This window comes from Sinocyclocheilus rhinocerous, unplaced genomic scaffold, assembly GCF_001515625.1.
Source record: "Sinocyclocheilus rhinocerous isolate Xijiao unplaced genomic scaffold, SAMN03320098_v1.1 scaffold1590, whole genome shotgun sequence".
NCBI lineage: Eukaryota > Metazoa > Chordata > Actinopteri > Cypriniformes > Cyprinidae > Sinocyclocheilus > Sinocyclocheilus rhinocerous.
In genome coordinates this window covers 612,962-631,095 of record NW_015651328.1, presented here as the reverse complement: position 1 = coordinate 631,095, position 18,134 = coordinate 612,962, and the positions used below count along the sequence as shown (strand labels likewise).

The window sequence follows — 18,134 nt, the reverse complement described above, 5'->3', positions numbered from 1 at the left end:
TTTCTGTATTGCTTTATTGCATTTAAATGTTCAGTTATTTTTGTTATAAGAAAAATTTTATTAAACCTGTTATACTGTATTATGACAGCACTTTTTTAAACTAAATTTCAATATCGTGATAATACCGAATACCGTGATAAAAGAATTAGCAATTAATCGCAATATGAAAATTTGATACCGGCATATCCCTAACCACAACAGCACAATATCTGGGCCTATTTCTGAGTGTGCTTACAATCATTTACCATGGGGGAAAAAATGCATTTTTAATAAATTGTCATGCAATTTTAATGACCATTGATAAATATTAATGGTCAGTAAAGTTTCTCAATCATTGGCAGGTGTGGCATAAAAGTTTTGTGCCCTGCATTCAAAACACGTGGCAGGGCAGTACCAATACACAATACAATACTCACATGACACTCTTTAACAATAAGAACACTCTTCCCTTTTATGCACAAACAGCCAGAAAGCAAACAATCTTGCATGCTAGTGGAAACTGTGTAGCCTGTAAAGAGAGAGAGTATAATTACCACACCTAAACTCTTCAGCACAAGTTGCTAATTAGATCTTTGAACCACCTGCCCTATTCATATGTGTGAAGACATAGTATCACTACAGCAAAGTGCTATACAGACAAGCAGTAATGAGTTCAAAAAGCACAAAATGTCAAAGCAAAATCCCAGTTAACCATTAAACAATTTCTGCCACAGTTTAAAGGGATAGTTCACCCAAAAATGAAAATTCTGTCATTATTTACTCACCCTCATGTCGTTCTAAACCCGTAAGACCTCCGTTCATCTTCGGGACACAAATTAAGATATGTTTGATGGAATCTGAGAGCTCTCTGACCCTCCCATAGACAGCAAGGGTCCGTACACGATCAAGGTCCAGAAACGTAGCAAGGAGATCGGTAAAATAATCCATGGGACATCAGGGGTTCAACCATAATTTTACTAAGCTACGAGAATACTTTGTGCGCAAAAGAACAAAAATAACAACTTTATTCAACAATTCGTCTTCTCCGTGTCACCTTGGTGCCATTTTGGAGAATATCCACTGACCCAAGGTGACACGGAGGAGACGTATTGTTGAATAAAGTCGTTATTTTTTTTCTTTTGCGCACAAAAAGTATTCTCGTAGCTTCATAAAATTACGGTTGAACCCCTGATGGCACATGGATTATTTTACCGATCTCCTTGCTACGTTTCTGGACCTTGATCGTGTAAGGACCCTTGCTGTCTATGGGAGGGTCAGAGAGCTCTCAGATTCCATCAAAAGTATCTTAATTTGTGTTCCGAAGATGAACGTCTTACGGGTTTGGAACGACATCAGGGTGAGTAATTAATGACATAATTTTCTGGGTGAACTAACCCTTTAAGCACAAAATTCAGTTTGTTTTTTTTCCGTGTGAGCAAAGTCCACATTTGTATATATGTAGCCTATGTGAAAACGACTCGTCACACCTGTTAGCCTTGCTTGACCACTGCAAGCTACTGTTTACAATACTGTCTTGATTTTGACGGAGTTATAACTGAATTTCACTGCTTGTAGGATTGTTTCCCTTTTTTCAAAGCGAGTAAATGATGTGGCTATACTACACTTGCTTCTTCCCTCCCAGGGCAACAACATTTACACATAGTTGTGCTTTAGAGTGTATGAAAAAGGGAACAAACATTTGTTACACAACCAAGTGACACATTCAAAAAGCAAGTAGTGGAGCATTCAAATAGGACAGAGAGTGCAACTGGAATACGTTTGAGAGAGGACATGAGAAGTTTTGGGTGTCCTCAAGCTCAGTACAGGGCAGTACAAGACAGGGCGGGTTGGGAACAGATTACATCTGACCAATAGCAGCTGGTCTCTATCAGAAGGGCAGAACTGTGTCCCTTAAGGGCTGGAGGTCAAATAGGGAAGTCTGCCAACATAAAGTGTTTGACAAGCAGAATCACAGAAACAGCATAGTTTGGCCAGCGCAACTGTGATTTGTGCAATATTGTGCAACACAAGTTAATGTGAAATTTAACCACAACAGCAGTATCTTCAATGCAATCTCAAACTGAAAACAGAATGTTATTTGAACTCTTTATTCCACGGCCAAATCAATACAGTGGTTATTTAGAAAAAAACAAACAAACAAACAAACAAATAAATAAATACTGAAACATTAAGAACTGACAATACCAAAAATAAATAAATAAAAATAATAATAATAAATAAAAAATTGTGCTGATGCAAGAATAGTTGCAAAACCGGCTGTACTGAAAATGATAGATCTGCTTTGTTGTTTTTGTGCATGGGAAAAACAACAGGATGTTTTCTGTTGTCTCCAAGTATACATAGGGTTTAATAAAGGATAATAACTATAGTTTGTGTGTGTGTGTGTGTGTTTGCACCTGCAACACACCTGCACAAATATTACATGTTTATTTTTATTTATTTATTTAGTCATTTAGCAGACATGTGTGCGCAGAAAAATCACGCCAGACAAATGGCGATTCATTAACGTGAATCGGTTCTTTCAAACAGTTCTTTTCAAATAACTAGTATGAAAACGATTCAGTAATTATTTTAATGTTTGGACTTGAGCATGTCATCACTCATCACGTGGGCCTTATTATGCTATAAAAACATATTAGGCCATAAAGATATCATAAAAGTATCGGTATCGGGCGAGTACTGGAAAAAGTGGTATCGGTGCATCCCTACTTCCTGGTTATGATTTTTGATTAAGCTTTGTTAATAAGGGTGTTTATAGTAATTTCATATGTCCCAATTCAGTGTGTAGCAGCCAGTCAGCTTATAAAAACAAAGTCGTTTAGAACTTAAATATAATTGGCATTTACGCTAGACAATATTACAATATACTTATCTCTAGGGTGGCAAGAAAAGTTTTGCAAAATGCTATTTTTTAAACCAACTCGTTTCATATGCTTGTTGATAAATACAATCAAGTCATACTCATGTTTACTGTAAATCTGTCATTCTCATTACGAGTTTGACATGAGACTATTCTTAGTCCAGTGAGTAGCCTACATGTAGTGAGCGAGTTGCTTGGTCACGAACCGCTAGGACAGATTCAGTCCGATTCGTGAACCAACCATTCGAGGATGTTTCATAAAGCCTAAGCATATCATAGAAACCACCGGCAGCAATTGTCTCTACAATATACTAGTTTACGATCCTTTTAGAAAACGCGCAACCCAGACCGGTTCAACTGATTCATCAAAAAGATCCGATTCAAAAAGAACGATTCGAATCGGACATCAACACAGCAACCAAACTGATGTAAAAACACAGGGCCTAATCCAAACCTCTCATACACAAATACTTAACGTAACTACATAAACTCAGTTTCTAACAATGTCTTTTTTATTTGTTCAATGCAAAGATACTATGAAATATGAATCTTACCTTTGGCGTGACAATCAGCGCAAAACTTGTTTTCCTCTAACGCCAGAAGAGATGTGAGAACAGCCTGATAGCGGTCAATGTCTTTGACTGATTTACCCGTCATCTTTAGAAATCAGTCTCTCACTGATCTACCTGCTCCGTAAATAAATAGTCCAACGCCGCTCAGAAGATGTTCAGATGTTTTTTGCGTTAGTGAAACACACCGGGAAGCGGATCGCTGACTGTCACAAAACCGACTGCCGCTGCAGACGAAGAGAAAAAAAAGACTATTGTACTGCTGGCTTCCGCTAATCTTACCAGGAAGACGAAAAAGCATTGAACCACGGCTCATATAAAAACAACACCATATTCCTCGCTGTACATTCGCTGGTCATTGACACCCAACTTTCCACCCGCAGTATCAGAAACACATCAAGCACGTTCAAGCATTATTATACACTTCAGTATTACTCTTCTCAGCTGCGCTTATAGTCACCGCACTGCCTCTGTTGCGCCTTCTTCTGGTCTTCAGACATGTGTTGTTTAAAACATTCTGTGTCTAAAAGACCGCACAACTAATCCAGCATCAGATAGACAATTGCGGTCGTGATGTTCGCTGTTCAATCATGCGAATTACAACCCTTTTGTGTACTTTCTAGAATTTGGGAAATTGCGCCACCCTGCGGGGAAGAACGACACTGCGGGCATTCATGTTCGTGCTGTCACGCAGGAACATTTCATTACACCAAATACACAAAATAATGTTCTTTTTAGCAGCATCATATGACCCCTTTAAAAACCCGAAATAATATATTATTCAGTGGCAGATCTCACTGACACAGCTCATTCCATATCGGTGTTGTTATCATTAACAAAAACTACAGCTAAAAACTATTGAAACATTTGTGTTAACTGAAATCAAACTGAAATAAAATACAATAGAAATATAAGATTAAACAAAGTAAACTGAATGAAGATAAGAAATGCTCCTGTGGTGACTAAATGAAATAAGATGTTTAATTTGAAGTTACTGAAAAACTAAAACTGAAATAAAAATTCAGGAAAACTAGAAATGTTTAAAACAGACCAAAACTAATAAAATGACCAAAACAAACAACAAAATTACTACAATTTAAACTAACATTAAAACAAAAATTGAAAATATAAAAAATGTAATGTGTTTGACCTGTAATATAAACGTACAGTGTTTTATTTTATTTTTATTTTTTTATATATCTGCCCTGAGAAATATTCACTATAATAAAAAAGTGTGACATCTTGCCTATAATGTTTACAATAAACAAAATTACGTTGATTGTAGACATTTGTCATTAGACTTTGTGGACCACTGCTAGTATGCCAGTGCGGAATTGACTTCACACAACCATTAAAAATCACCTTGAGTTCAAATCACCTGCTAGTTAAATGTTGTAGCAAAAATGCCTAAGATAAGTTTCTGGTGTTGTACTTTTTAGGACTACATGTCCAAACCTCCTAATATCTGAGTATCTGTTTATTTAGCCTCAAAAACAAACAATCCAGTGTCCAGAAGCTGCGTACATATTCAACAATCTATTAAGGTATTCAGAAAAGGGGGGCGTGAGAAACACGCAAATGCAGCTGTGTCCAGTTAGCTTTCTAGAGCTCTGCTGGATGCATGGACAATCAGCAGAAGTCTCCGCCTCCCACTCATGTGATGGCTTCTCAGGTCTGTCCGGTCCTCAGTGCGTTGGGCTCTCTGAGCTCCCTGAGTTCTCAGGGGCTGGCTGTAGGGCTGGGTTACACCTCTCTCATTCCTCTCCTCAGGTCCCTGCCACTGTGTTTTTCTTCCCTGTCCTGGGCAGCACACACACTCACATACACACACCTTTCTTTTCCCTGGATCCACCATCCTGGGCTGAGAAGCCAGGAGAGAGGGTGGCAAGGTTAGGAGGAACCGCTGGGACGATTGGTTTTTGAATAGCGATTCTTCACCATGGCTAGATTCTTCATCATCTTCAGAAGCTTGGTCCTGTTGCAGGCACTCTGCTTGGCCTTATCGCAAGTGGTGAGTTTGGCTGCAGTTATCTACTTTTTCTTGGTGCTGGATGATCTTGAGGTCATGCATCTTGGAGAACATCTTATGGATTTAGATGTGATTCACTGTGGATTGGACTGGATTGTCAGTCAAAATGCCAATGGATAAAGTTAATTTAGATGAAATTTATGCAATTAGTTTACTAGTTTGGTTAGATTACATGTATATTGGAGACTTTTGATACTCAAAGTTGCAAGACTTTTGAGTTTTTTGAACTTTTGAAAGTTTATCCAAGTGGATTATATTGCTCTCTACATCATGCAGATACAAGAGGCCTGGTATTTAACAATAGACTATTTTCAGTCAGTGTTATCTTTTGATTCTGAAAGCTTAAACTATTCAGTTCAGTAAATGAAATGAATAAATGGAAAGCTGCTGAATAAAATATGAAGCTGAAAGTGAACATGAGACAAATGAACAGAGAGAAGAGAAGGTAGAAAGGAGTACAAAGAGGCCATTGAAAATGCACTGCTGCCAGAAGCTGCTATTCAAACAGACAGAACCTGAAACTGCTCTCAGCAGAATAACACATACTTGTCACGTTTAGAAGGACCACCTCAGTCCAATGCTTGCATGCAGCTCATATGCATAAAATGCAATGGATTAAATGAATGTGCATTCATTTTGAGTCAACCACCTTGTCAAGTAATGCATTGAAAAATAGATGTAGCTTTGATGCTAAATGGGGGAGGGTCTGTGTAAACATTCCCAGCCTCTCTTTTCCCACCCCGGATACCCTGATTACACAGCCTCTGCCTTTAATTTATTTTTCATCATAAACCTCGTTCTGTCTATCAAATTTAAATATGTAAACATGTCTGAGGCAGTGTTGTTATTGTTAACTAAAACTTTGGTACACGTCTTTTTTTCAGTAATTGAAATAAAGCTGAAATTAAATAAAACATTCACTTAAAAAACTTAAATGTGGCCTATAGGCAACTGAAATAAGCTAAAGTATTAAAATTAATAAAACTGAAATAACATTAAATTAAAGCTAAATATATATTTTTTTAAATCACATAAACAAAAGCATGTAGGAAAATTACTAAAACTTCAATTAAATATGAAAACTGAAAATATAAAAATTCAAAAGCTAATTCAAAATCTTAATAAATACTATAAAAATCTATAAATAATAGTAAAATAATGCAGGTCTGAGGTCACAAGGAGCATTACCAAACAATATTTGTGCTTGTTTTTATTATCCAAAGCTAGATTTGCATGCTAGAGTGATTCACCTAATTTTGTGAATTGCTAGCAATGCAGCTAATTGCCAGTGATTATTGTCAACAATATGAATATGAATTAATTCTGAATGAAAACATAACAGTTTATAATAAATTGCATACATTTGGCTGTTTTTATGTGTTTCATTTTAGACCGGTCCACCCGGACCGCAGGGCCCCCTTGGTCCCGCTGGTCCCGCTGGAACTCCCGGCGCTGACGGCATTGATGTGAGTATTGGAGCTGCCTGGCTGCACCACAGGTCGAGCTGGTACAAAGACAGTCATTGTGCACCTTCATGAGCCCTGTATTCATCTTCACTACCAAAATCTTGCCAACAGAGGGCGCAAGAAATAAAAATAATCACACAAAAAGGTTCTGTTAGAGGTTGCCTCTTTCCCATGCTGAGAGAGAGCTACTAGATGTTGGTTATTTGATAGAGTTGTGGCCCAGGCTGGATTCAGTATAAAGACACTCAGCAGGATAAACAGGCCAGACTGATCCATTGCATAGCAAAAACAGAAACAGGATCCCCCATGTTCCTCCATAAGCTCTATTATTTCAGGATATTTCGATTTTATAGTCATAAATAGTGATAAATGCATACAGAAATATAAATATATTCATTAACATATTCTTATAGTAGTTATTGAATATAGAATTCTGACACCCAACGCAAAATACTGTAAATCTGACCTTATGAAGGGGTCAGGGTGGATAAGAAGCTTGTTTGTTGGTGGAGTTATACATATCGTTTATTTTCATTTTATTTTTAGATATTTCTTTGACATATTAATAGCATATTAACACGCTAACACGATAACACGCGTATGCTAACATGCTACATTTAGCAGAGGCTGTGAGAGTAAGTTCATGATATACTGTACTATACTTTAATGCTGTTTTTTTTTGTTGCAAAAACCATAATTATTAGTGCAATGACATTTTAGTGATCATTATCTTTGCTATAGAAGCAACCGTTTTTTGTTGTGTGTGTGTGTGTGTGCACGCGCGCGCGCGTGTGTGTGTTTGTGTGTCTGTGTGTGAGTGTGTGCGTGTGTTGTTAGTGATTTGTCCCCATACACTTTATATTGGTTGTCTTTGCTCATGTTTTTTTCATAATTTACAGGGAGAAAAGGGCCCTCCTGGACCACCTGGACCACCAGTAAGTAGTAACAGCAGTTGATATTGATATATTTACACTACCATTCAAAATGTTGTATCAAAATCATACTCCAATAATTGAGAGTGTTTGTCATGTGTCACCACTTTACAGGGTCAAAAGGGAGATCCAGGTGAGCCTGGTCCTGATGGATCTCCAGGGGAGGATGGTATTGATGTGAGTGACACCTACAATTAAGGAATTACAATTATGGAGTTTCATGAGGTTATTGATCAGTCATAATTTAGTTGGGGGGGGGTTCTCCCTAAATTAGTCATTTGGAGGTGAATAATAATGTATATTTCAGTATCCTGTCAAGTTCTCCTCATTTAATTAAAAAAAAAGAAAAACTGGAGCTAAATCTCATTTTCAATCATTACATTTGTTTTGTAATGAACAATGGCATTTAAAATCATGTTCTGGTGAAGGTTATTCACACCTCCACTCTGAAGTGTTGGCGTGAGACTGAGAAAGGAGATGTTAGTCCTAATGAGCAAAACTTTCTCAGTCACATGCTAGGAAGCAAACATTCCTAATTGGATTTTCTGCTTAATCTGCTCTAGAATGTCAATCCCTGTTTTTTTCTCTCTCTCTCTCTCTCCCACTAAAGTGAAATTAATCTGATGGTTTGTGTCTGTTTGTACCGAGGATATACGTGTGTTCGTAGCTTTTGAGCCACTGAGGGACTTTTTTTTTTTTTTTTTTAGTTTTGGCAATGAATGAGAATATGAGCACATGGATCTTTACATATTACTGTAAATGTTCTGCTTATAATAAATGACCTGCTTAAATCTTCACATCACCTTAGAGGTGTTAACATGACCCAGTGAATGATTCCATATAAATAATGATTGCCTGATTATTATTCAGGAGGCTTGTTTTTCTCTGTTATGTCTCCAGGGTTTGATTGGGGCTAAGGGTGAGAGGGGCCCTCGTGGTAATCCTGGACCAAAGGTCAGGAAATCATATTTTATTTTTCTTTATGGATGCAGAGTACACACAATGTATATTCATGCAGATCATCATTTGGCCATCAAATGCACATAACATATCATTCAATGTTTAACAAGTGATAATAGAGGACAACAGCTGAATATTATGAATAACATGATGTAGGCATATTGAGAATATGATGAATAACATAATCTTTTCAGTCATTGTTATTCTAGAAGTGTATAAGAATGGAATGCATCTAATTTCACGTTTTATTGATTTTCACAGGGTCAGCCAGGGCCTAGTGGACCACCAGGGCGAACTGTAAGTATAAAAAATATGTTATGAATTTGTTGAACAAAAAATAATTGTGTAAGACTACCACCTGCAGTTACCCCAGCTATTCAACAGGTGATATTGTAGTACAAAAATAGTAAAATACCTGATTTTTGGTGTTTGAGTATTTCTAAGGACGCAAGGCACTGTATTCCAGTATTAATGGACTACATTCAAGATCTGTTGCAAATTTTTTTCTTTCTTTTTACCTTTAGGGACCTGGACTGCCTGGACTTCCTGTAAGTAACCCAGTTCATAATCTATTTGATTTCCTTAATTTGCTTAATTTACATTTCCTTCCCATTTTACTTCTTTTATTTAGGGCCTGAGCACTGATGGTGCAAAGACCCTCTTGGAATTGCTCTGTTTATTATATTACTGTCATTATATAAACCACATTATTTCATTATAATCATATATAACCAAATTGATTTGTTTTTCTCACATGCAGTTTCAGTGAAAATGACTGGTGCACTTTAACTGTTTGTTTAAAAAAACATTTTGCATGTACAAAAGGCTTTTGCAGTGCAAACCGTACAAAACCTTCTGAATCCTTATGGGATCTTAGCCCACAGAGGTTTTGTCTGGTTTTAGATTTGACAGCACACTCTTACTAATGTATTAGATTAATAAACAAGTTTCACTGTTCATTATCTCATTACAGGGAGCAGCAGGCCCCATTGGGTTTCCTGGACAAATTGGGTCTACTGGGTCAAAGGTGGGTCTCACTCGAATACATCTTCATAACAACATGACAGTATACAAATCTTCCATGGTTAAGAATGCTGTTCATACTCAACCTTTGATACTAGCTAAGACAATTGTTTTTGCTGTAGCTTGAATAGTTAAAAAAAAATCACAAAAGTTCACTCAAACCAATGTAATTAAATGGACCGCTGAACTGATGCCCACTTGAGCTCAAACTCTCATCCCACAGGGTGTCATGGGAAGTCCTGGACCTCCAGGATTACCCGGACCTCCAGGAAAGCCAGTAAGTGACAGCATGTTTCATTTACTGCACTTTGAAATGTAGTCTTCTCAAGTCAAACCACAAAATCCAATTCTATGTATAAAGTTGTAGGGCTGAAAATAAATCAGAACAGTTTAAATTGACATCTCATCTCATAACTACTGCAATTCCGAGCATACGTTTTATTTCATTTTCTGCTTTATTTCATTTCATTTGAAGGCATCCATTTGGGATCTTCTTTAGAACTGCATTACTTCATAAAAATAAACCAAACATAGTTTTTTCTTTCCAGCCACCTGCATTTATATCCACCTTCTCAGTTTTCCTAATCTCATTGTGTCATTTTCAGGGTCCACCAGGAAAGTTTTTGGGTTTAGAGGAAGGCAGTGCTGACTTCCAGGTAAGGTGAATTCCAAAGTATATTTCCATTAAAAAATAAACTAATAAATGATTATAATAATAATAATAATAATAATAATAATAATAATTAAACAGCTTCAAGCCTTAAACCAAATCAGCCAGCTTCAAAATGAATTATAACATTTATTTCATGCAAAAAAAAAGAAAAAGTATTTGGAGGTACAAGTTTATAAGGGAATAAATCATCTTCCATTTGCATGATCAAACAGCAACAGTGTACAAATTTGCAGACTGTAGGCCTACTAAATAAAACTATTGACTACACTGCAAACATAATTTCTTAATGCATTTTAATTAGTCTTTTTGACTTGTTTTTCCAGTAAAAATATATATTAAAAAAAATCCCTGAAATCCCTAAAATCTTTTTACTTTTTCCAGTAAAAACGTATACAAATCCTTAAAATAAGATACAGTACATATATTATATACATGATAAGATGATAATAAAAATCCTAGTAATATGATACATTTAATTCTAAATATGATAGGATGATAATATTTCTGTATTTTAATATTTCATATTTATAGTATAAAATAACATATAATAAGTTTGGACTAAGTTTGAAAATATTCATATAATAAAAACTGTTGTTGAAAATGTGGTTGTAAAGTTGATTAATTTAATTTGTTGTCATTCACAATTATTTATTTGGGCAGGGTGCCCACAAACAATGTGGTCCAAAAAAAAAAAAAAAAGTCCTACACTGTTCATTACTCATCTTCCAAACTGCTCATATTTATACCTTAAATATATCTTTCTTCTTGGCTTTCTTCTTATATTTGTCCTCTCAGAATCAGCTCCTCTCTGTATTTGGTTTCTCTCAGAGTTTGCCTTGTTAGACCTTACACACCCCTTATTGATCTCAGTGTTCATAGCTTTTCCTAATGAGCTTCATTAAATGGGTGCCATCAAAAGCTTCTGTCCATTAGCACCTCTCTGGATCAAGAAGCAGAGCGGGTCCCAGGGGTGTGATCTGCAGCCAGCCTGCCAGGAGTCTGGAGGGATCACGTGGCAGACTGGTTGACTGCTTCTCCTCCGGCCTAGCGTCCAGCTGGAGCCCTGTTCTGACTAGATCAATCCTTATCATCCATTTACTGTAATTAGAGGGCTGGTGGTCTGAGATCTAGTAAAAAAAAAAAAAAAATCCAAGGCCTTAACGCACTTTTTCACCCAGCTTTGATGGTTTGAATTAAACAAATCTGACAGTGATTGTTTAGCCTGTGTTATCTAGAATTTTATACTTTTTAAATCCGATGTGTGTTCTAGTGTCCAACCAACTGTCCACCTGGGCCAAAAGGTCCTCAGGGCCTACATGGAGTGAAGGTCAGTAAGTTAACCTTTTATACTTTCTCAAATTTATTCGTAGTGAATTAATACGACTCAAGACTATTGTTAAAGGATATTTCAAAGGTCTGCAACCACTTTCCCCATGACTGCATTCACAAAATAGCACAGCCCCGAGTGCTTTATTGTTATATAGCACAATAAAAAAAATAAATAAATTAAAATGTTACTTAATTATGTTACTCCTTACACTATGAGTGCACAAGTATTTTGCATCATAGTTGTTACTATACCTGTTCGTGAAACGACCAATCAGCATTTCTAAAATATTTTACAAAGTGGTAGAATTTAATGACTGATCTTGAAATTATTTTCCTCACAGGGACATAAAGGTCGCGCTGGGGTATTGGGAGATCCAGGTAGCATCGGAAGAGTGGTATGTTTTTCTTTCTGATGATGTTTGTTATAATAATAATAATAATAAATTATATATATATATATATACACACACACAAAATACTACTACTACTACTAATAATAATAATAACAATAACACTTACAATAATGTTCCATTTCGTAATATTGCTATCAATATTCTTCTAAAGCATTAATTTTATTTAATGTAATTTTAACATTAACATTATTAAAAACAAAAGTTGTATCGGTTAATATAATTGGATTAGCCTGAGCTAACATGAACAAACAATGAAAAGTTATAATTTTATTAACTAACATTAACAAGTATTAATAAATACTGTAACAAATGTAATGATCATTATTGGTTAATATTAGTCAATACATTAACTAATGTGAACTAATGGAACCTTATAGTAAGGTGTTACCACCACAACCACAACAACATTAATAATAATAATAATAATAATAATAATAATAATAATAACAATAATATGTAAATAAAAAAATTACATTTGTACATTCATTTGTTATTTTGTTAGTCTGCTAAAACATTACGATTGCTCTATTCAAGTTATGGTGTGTACACTTTGTAACCACAGAGGGGCGCATGTGAGCACTCTTCTGAATGATAAAATGACGCGAAAGACGTCCCCTTACAACTTTAAACTTCATAAATCTCTTATAATGTGCAAAATGCAGAGAACAACAAACATACTGATTGGTTGGTAAAGTTAAATAAACAATGTTTATTATTAAGCATCCAGATCATGCTTTGAGGTGCCCCAGTATCTCACCCAAAACACAGCATCCATCAGCAGAGCAGGATTATGTGTTAATGAAGCCCCTCAAGGCATATAACTGCCTCTAATCTGAGTGTGAGTCACAGACTGAACACACTGACCCAGATGAAAGGAAAAAGAGGGCCAGCAGGTACTGAGAAGCTACTGCGCTGTGAATTAATCAGACCTAATGAACCCCACAAGGACATTAGAATGGACTACAGGGACAGAGCGGATTTACCCATAATGCAGAGCACGACTGTCCAAACTCAAGTTGTAAGACTTTGGGTGTTGACTTTAAGATTGACTATCAAATGGAGAATACACACATCTGAAGTGCATTACCAAAATTGTCATATATATTAAAAATAATTTTAGCCACAATATCAAAGTGATAAACCACATAATATCCCAAAATAAAAGTAAGACTCAAGGCCGTTATTATTTGTTCTTCAGAACGTAAGTATCTGTTTCATCCTTGTATTCTCATCCTTAGGGAACAAAGGGTGGAGTCGGCATCTCCGGTGAACAAGGAATACCAGGCCCTCCAGTAATGTATTTATTTCTGTTCTGGTTTGACTTTGGCTTTTTTACCATTTAAGCCTCTGTTGCTGTTACATCATGGCAAGTCATTTTAGCAGTACCTTTTATAAAGGTCCTAAGATCAACTGTGAAATAAAATATCTGCTCTACCACAATAACTTTAGGGTCCACATGGTCTGAGAGGGTATCCAGGAATGGTGGGGCCCAAAGGTGAGACGGTGAGTCACAGTTCCCAAAATATTACTTGTTATCTCTTTATGGATACACAAAATATGATTTTGACTGGTCTGAGGAGATATATGAGGGAATAAAGGGCAGTTGATAATATCAGTTTTACTACTGTTTACTGAAACTTAAAAGTAAAACTATAAACTTAAAAAAAAGTGAAATAAAGCTGTAGTAACATAAAATATAAACATTAGACGGAAAACTTAACTTAAACATTTATAAAAAAACTTTATAAATGTTGCATTGGCAATTAACTGAAGAATAAGTTTAAGCTGAAGTAGTAAATTATTAAAACTTAAATTGATATTAAAATAAATTAAAGCTAAAATATTAAAATATTTTAATATTAAAACTTAACTAAAATAAAATAAAGACTGAAAATATAACAATTAAAAGCTAATTCAAAATGTTAATAAATTCTATCACAGTGTATAAATAATAATAAAATAACAGAGGGGAACCGGAAAGGAGGACATGACTATAAATAATACACATTTAGCATATCTACAACTGAGGGTGGGTGGATTTGGTCCATTAAATATGTGGCTAATTTCATTACACAGTCTTTGTGTGTGAGATGAGACAATCATTTTGCCAGGCGGTTTTACATATAAGCGCATATAGCTTATTTTAGCTTCCCACCGAATTGTACAAACGGGTTGATTTGCATACATGTGTTTTATTATATTCTGAACAAAACCCAGTGGAATGTAAACAAGCATTGCACAACTTCAATTGCATTTATATGACAGCACATCTCCACAGACTGATTTTTTATGACTTTGTTTTACAATCTATAAAAACTTAAAAGTGATTCACAACCTCTGTGACAGGGACCACGTGGTTATAAAGGAATTTCAGGACCGATCGGCATCCCTGGACGCCCTGTGAGTCTGCAAGTCTTGTTTGAATATATTTCATTTTAATAACTGACAAAAAAATACATACAAATTATAATCTTACTGTGCAATGCAGGGTGAAGAGGGACCCCAAGGACCACCTGGAGAGTCTGGTGACAAAGGCGACATGGTAAGTATTAGTAATATTATTCACATCTATTCATTTCATCATTCATTTGTCCTTCTACATGTTAATTTATCAAACTTTTCATCCATTTATATATTAATTCCTGCTGTTGTTCTTGTAGGGAGAGAGTGGTATACGAGGGCCTCAGGGAGTGGTCGGAAAGAAGGGAGAGAACGTAAGAAAGGAGCTGACTAATTTGAATTCAATTGAAAACACGCCCCCCTAAACTTCTGCTCTTAATCTTTTGATTAATGTGCACTGTCAGGGTCTTCCAGGAATTGATGGAAAAGATGGTACTCCTGGCATCCCAGGAATAAAGGTATGGATGGCTCTTTTTCAGCTCTTAAATCAATTCCAAAAGCAGCCATCATTATTCAAGAAGACACTTGACATATGTAAAGTATAATGCACACTCAGACAGAGTGAGCAAGCCTTATTTCATCCTGAAGGGGTTTATTTTTTTTTTATCAGTAATGACTAGTTAACTGTTCATGATCCTGGTTATTATACGCCTACTTACCAATTAAAATAAATGGAAAAAAAAGACCCCAAAAACTGTTGTATCTATCTATCTAATAAAATGATGATGATGATAATAAATTCAAAAACATTATAAAAATATTAATTTCATGAATGCTGCACTGTCTTGTACATTTTTGTTGTTAGGGTGCTACGGGACAAAATGGAAGACCTGGAGCTCCTGGTCTCCAGGGAGACCCTGTAAGTAGAATTTCATACTTCATTATCTTTTCAATATAATATAAGCATCTGCATTAGATTGTGAGGAATCCTTTCCCATCTTCTTCACATCTGTCCATTGTGTTCCCCTTCGTTAAATGAGGGTGATCAAAGATAAAAAAGTAAAAGTTTAGTGTATTTTCTCCCTATTTTGGAGCTTAAACCACCTTGAAATTGCTCCTGCTATTTACTATTCATCATCATCAAACATGACTCTCCTGGTGACTTGGGGTAATGGAGTGTGCTGGTTATGATACAAAACATAACAACGTACCTGTGCAAGCCATAATACAGGCGCCCTCACTAACAGGATGAGTTATTGCAGCCTTGTTCTGATATCAGCACAGAGTAGAGGACGGACATGAAGCTCTCCATGGAGGTCTGCACGGGTCACTACATTCATTCTTCATGCAATTCTTCGTATTTTTTTTAGGGTTTGCCTGGTATGCCTGGAGCCAAGGGTGAAATGGGAGTTAAGGTGAGATCATGCAGTTATTTTATGAATGCCTACATGGTTTTTGTGGAACCATACTAGTTTTTTGATGTCTGTTGATACTATACTATCCATTAGTGCTTCATTCCACCCTTTCAGCAATTTATGTGTTCCCTTTTAAATTTAGGGTGAGACAGGACCCCGGGGCTTTATGGGAATGCAAGGTCTTCCAGGACCTCAAGTACGTCACATCATTCAAGGACAGTTTTATGCATAATCCAAAAGCTTTTTCTGGCTTCTCATTATGTTTCTCGTTCTCTCAGGGAGAGCCTGGTCCTCCAGGTGAACCTGGCATGGAGGGAGTCCCAGGACCAAAGGTCAGTGGCCATCCTCATTGACAAATCATTTCATTAACATTGAAGGAAACTCTCTTTTCTTAACTTTTCGGTTCTTGTCCAATAGGGTGACAGGGGCGAAAGAGGACCAGTTGGGTCTCCTGGTATTGTTGGCTTGCCTGTAAGTTTCTTTATTTTTCAGACATTTCTTTTCATATAATTATTTTTTTCTGCTATAATCAGGGTTCCCAGGGTCAGAAACCCTGGAAATATTGGGGAAGATAAATTTCAACAAAAATGACAAGCAAACAAAAATAAATAATCATAGAAAAAGAAACTGTACAAAATACATTTAAAGTTCCCAGGGTCAGAAACCCTGGAAATATTGGGGAAGATAAATTTCAACAAAAATGACAAGCAAACAAAAATAAATAATCATAGAAAAAGAAACTGAACAAAATACATTTAAAAAACATCTATAGAGTCTATAAAATGTGTCTATAATAATAATAATAATAATAATAATAATAATAATAATATATTTGGTGACACTGGAAGTCTTTATATACAATGACTTTATCTATGAATTATATTTTTATATATTATGCATTATTACAGTATTTTAATGCATTAATAATGCCTTGTAATGCACCTTATAATGCACTTGTATGGTCCCATGAATAATTGCAAAGTTAAAATACAATTATAATACTTATCTTTTTATGATTACACCCTTTAGAAAGCATAATGCAATAAAACACAACATACAATTTCAGATGTAGTAAGGAATCCGCAAATAGGAATACATTTTTATTTTGATTACAATTATGTATTAAAAAATATAATGCTCTGCAACATGGATTATGAATACCTTTATAATGCATTATACAAAAAAATGCAATATCCTATCAAAAAAAAAAGTTCCTATCAACACACACACACACACACACACACGCGCGCGCGCGCGCACACACACACACACATATGTATGTATATAAAGAAATGTAATGAAAAACTGATGAGAATTCATTGCTTAGAAAAATGTGGGATCCATATATATGTGTGTATATATATATTCATGCTCGAAAACCCTCCAATGTGGCTGAATTAAAACAATTCTGCAAAGAAGAGTGGGCCAAAATTCCTCCACAGCGATGTGAAAGACTCATTGCCAGTTATCGCAAACGCTTGATTGCAGTTGTTGCTGCCAAGGGTGGCACAAACAGTTATTAGATTTAGGGGGCAATTACTTTTTCACATAGGGCCAGGTAGGTTTGGACAGCTTTTTTCCCTTAATAAATGAAATAATTATTTCAAAACTGCATTTTGTATTTACTTGGGTTATCTTTGTGTAATATTAAAATTTGTTTAATGATCTGAATCTTTTCAGTGTGACAAATATGCAAAAAAAAATAAAAAAACAGGAAGGGGGCAAAATCCTTTCCACAGCACTGTATACATGCATGTGTTTGTATTTTTATATATATATATATATACATATATACACGCGCGCGCGCGCGCACACACACACACACATATATACAATGTAAACAAAAACTTTTATTTTGGATGCGATTAATCGTGATTAATCGTTTGACAGCACTAATATATATGTTACGCTTTTTGAACATGCTTTCAACTTCCAGATTTGATCTTATTTTTTTTTTTTCATGGGGCATGAATTGAAAAATGTCTGTTATAGGACATTCAAGAATAAGAATAAGACATTCACTAGGTTTCAAAAATGAATACTTCTCATTAATCTACAGTTATTGCTGTTATGATTTTGTTGATAATTTGTTTGTTGATCAATATAATAATATAAAAATAAGGTG

At 35.6% G+C, this 18,134-nt stretch overlaps 2 protein-coding genes across 3 annotated transcripts in view; one reads left to right on the top strand and one right to left on the bottom strand.

Annotated features, from left to right (window-relative positions):
* The window catches only part of LOC107712765 (stromal membrane-associated protein 2-like), a 24,736-nt gene extending 20,712 nt beyond the window's left edge, over positions 1-4,024 (bottom strand). Inside the window, exons 1-2 of one of the 2 annotated variants that reach the window (XM_016518101.1) lie at positions 3,890-4,024; positions 3,415-3,656 (exon numbers count right to left, since the gene is read on the bottom strand). In XM_016518101.1, the coding sequence (XP_016373587.1) occupies positions 3,415-3,517 (103 nt within the window). In that variant the 5' untranslated portion in view covers positions 3,518-3,656; positions 3,890-4,024. Of the gene's footprint in view, positions 1-3,414 lie in introns of both variants that reach the window. The other variant, XM_016518102.1, reaches the window with a different exon arrangement.
* A 1,098-nt stretch (positions 4,025-5,122) lies between these two features.
* The window catches only part of LOC107712764 (collagen alpha-2(IX) chain-like), a 20,216-nt gene continuing 7,204 nt past the window's right edge, over positions 5,123-18,134 (top strand). The window contains exons 1-23 of the mRNA XM_016518100.1: positions 5,123-5,440; positions 6,850-6,924; positions 7,824-7,859; positions 7,971-8,033; positions 8,757-8,810; positions 9,078-9,113; positions 9,341-9,364; positions 9,790-9,843; positions 10,063-10,116; positions 10,445-10,495; positions 11,783-11,839; positions 12,183-12,236; positions 13,493-13,546; positions 13,704-13,757; positions 14,601-14,654; positions 14,743-14,796; positions 14,915-14,968; positions 15,059-15,112; positions 15,460-15,513; positions 15,965-16,009; positions 16,152-16,205; positions 16,288-16,341; positions 16,427-16,480. Coding sequence (XP_016373586.1) covers positions 5,369-5,440; positions 6,850-6,924; positions 7,824-7,859; positions 7,971-8,033; positions 8,757-8,810; positions 9,078-9,113; positions 9,341-9,364; positions 9,790-9,843; positions 10,063-10,116; positions 10,445-10,495; positions 11,783-11,839; positions 12,183-12,236; positions 13,493-13,546; positions 13,704-13,757; positions 14,601-14,654; positions 14,743-14,796; positions 14,915-14,968; positions 15,059-15,112; positions 15,460-15,513; positions 15,965-16,009; positions 16,152-16,205; positions 16,288-16,341; positions 16,427-16,480 — 1,215 coding nt within the window. The 5' untranslated portion in view covers positions 5,123-5,368. The remainder of the gene's footprint in view (positions 5,441-6,849; positions 6,925-7,823; positions 7,860-7,970; positions 8,034-8,756; positions 8,811-9,077; positions 9,114-9,340; positions 9,365-9,789; positions 9,844-10,062; positions 10,117-10,444; positions 10,496-11,782; positions 11,840-12,182; positions 12,237-13,492; positions 13,547-13,703; positions 13,758-14,600; positions 14,655-14,742; positions 14,797-14,914; positions 14,969-15,058; positions 15,113-15,459; positions 15,514-15,964; positions 16,010-16,151; positions 16,206-16,287; positions 16,342-16,426; positions 16,481-18,134) is intronic.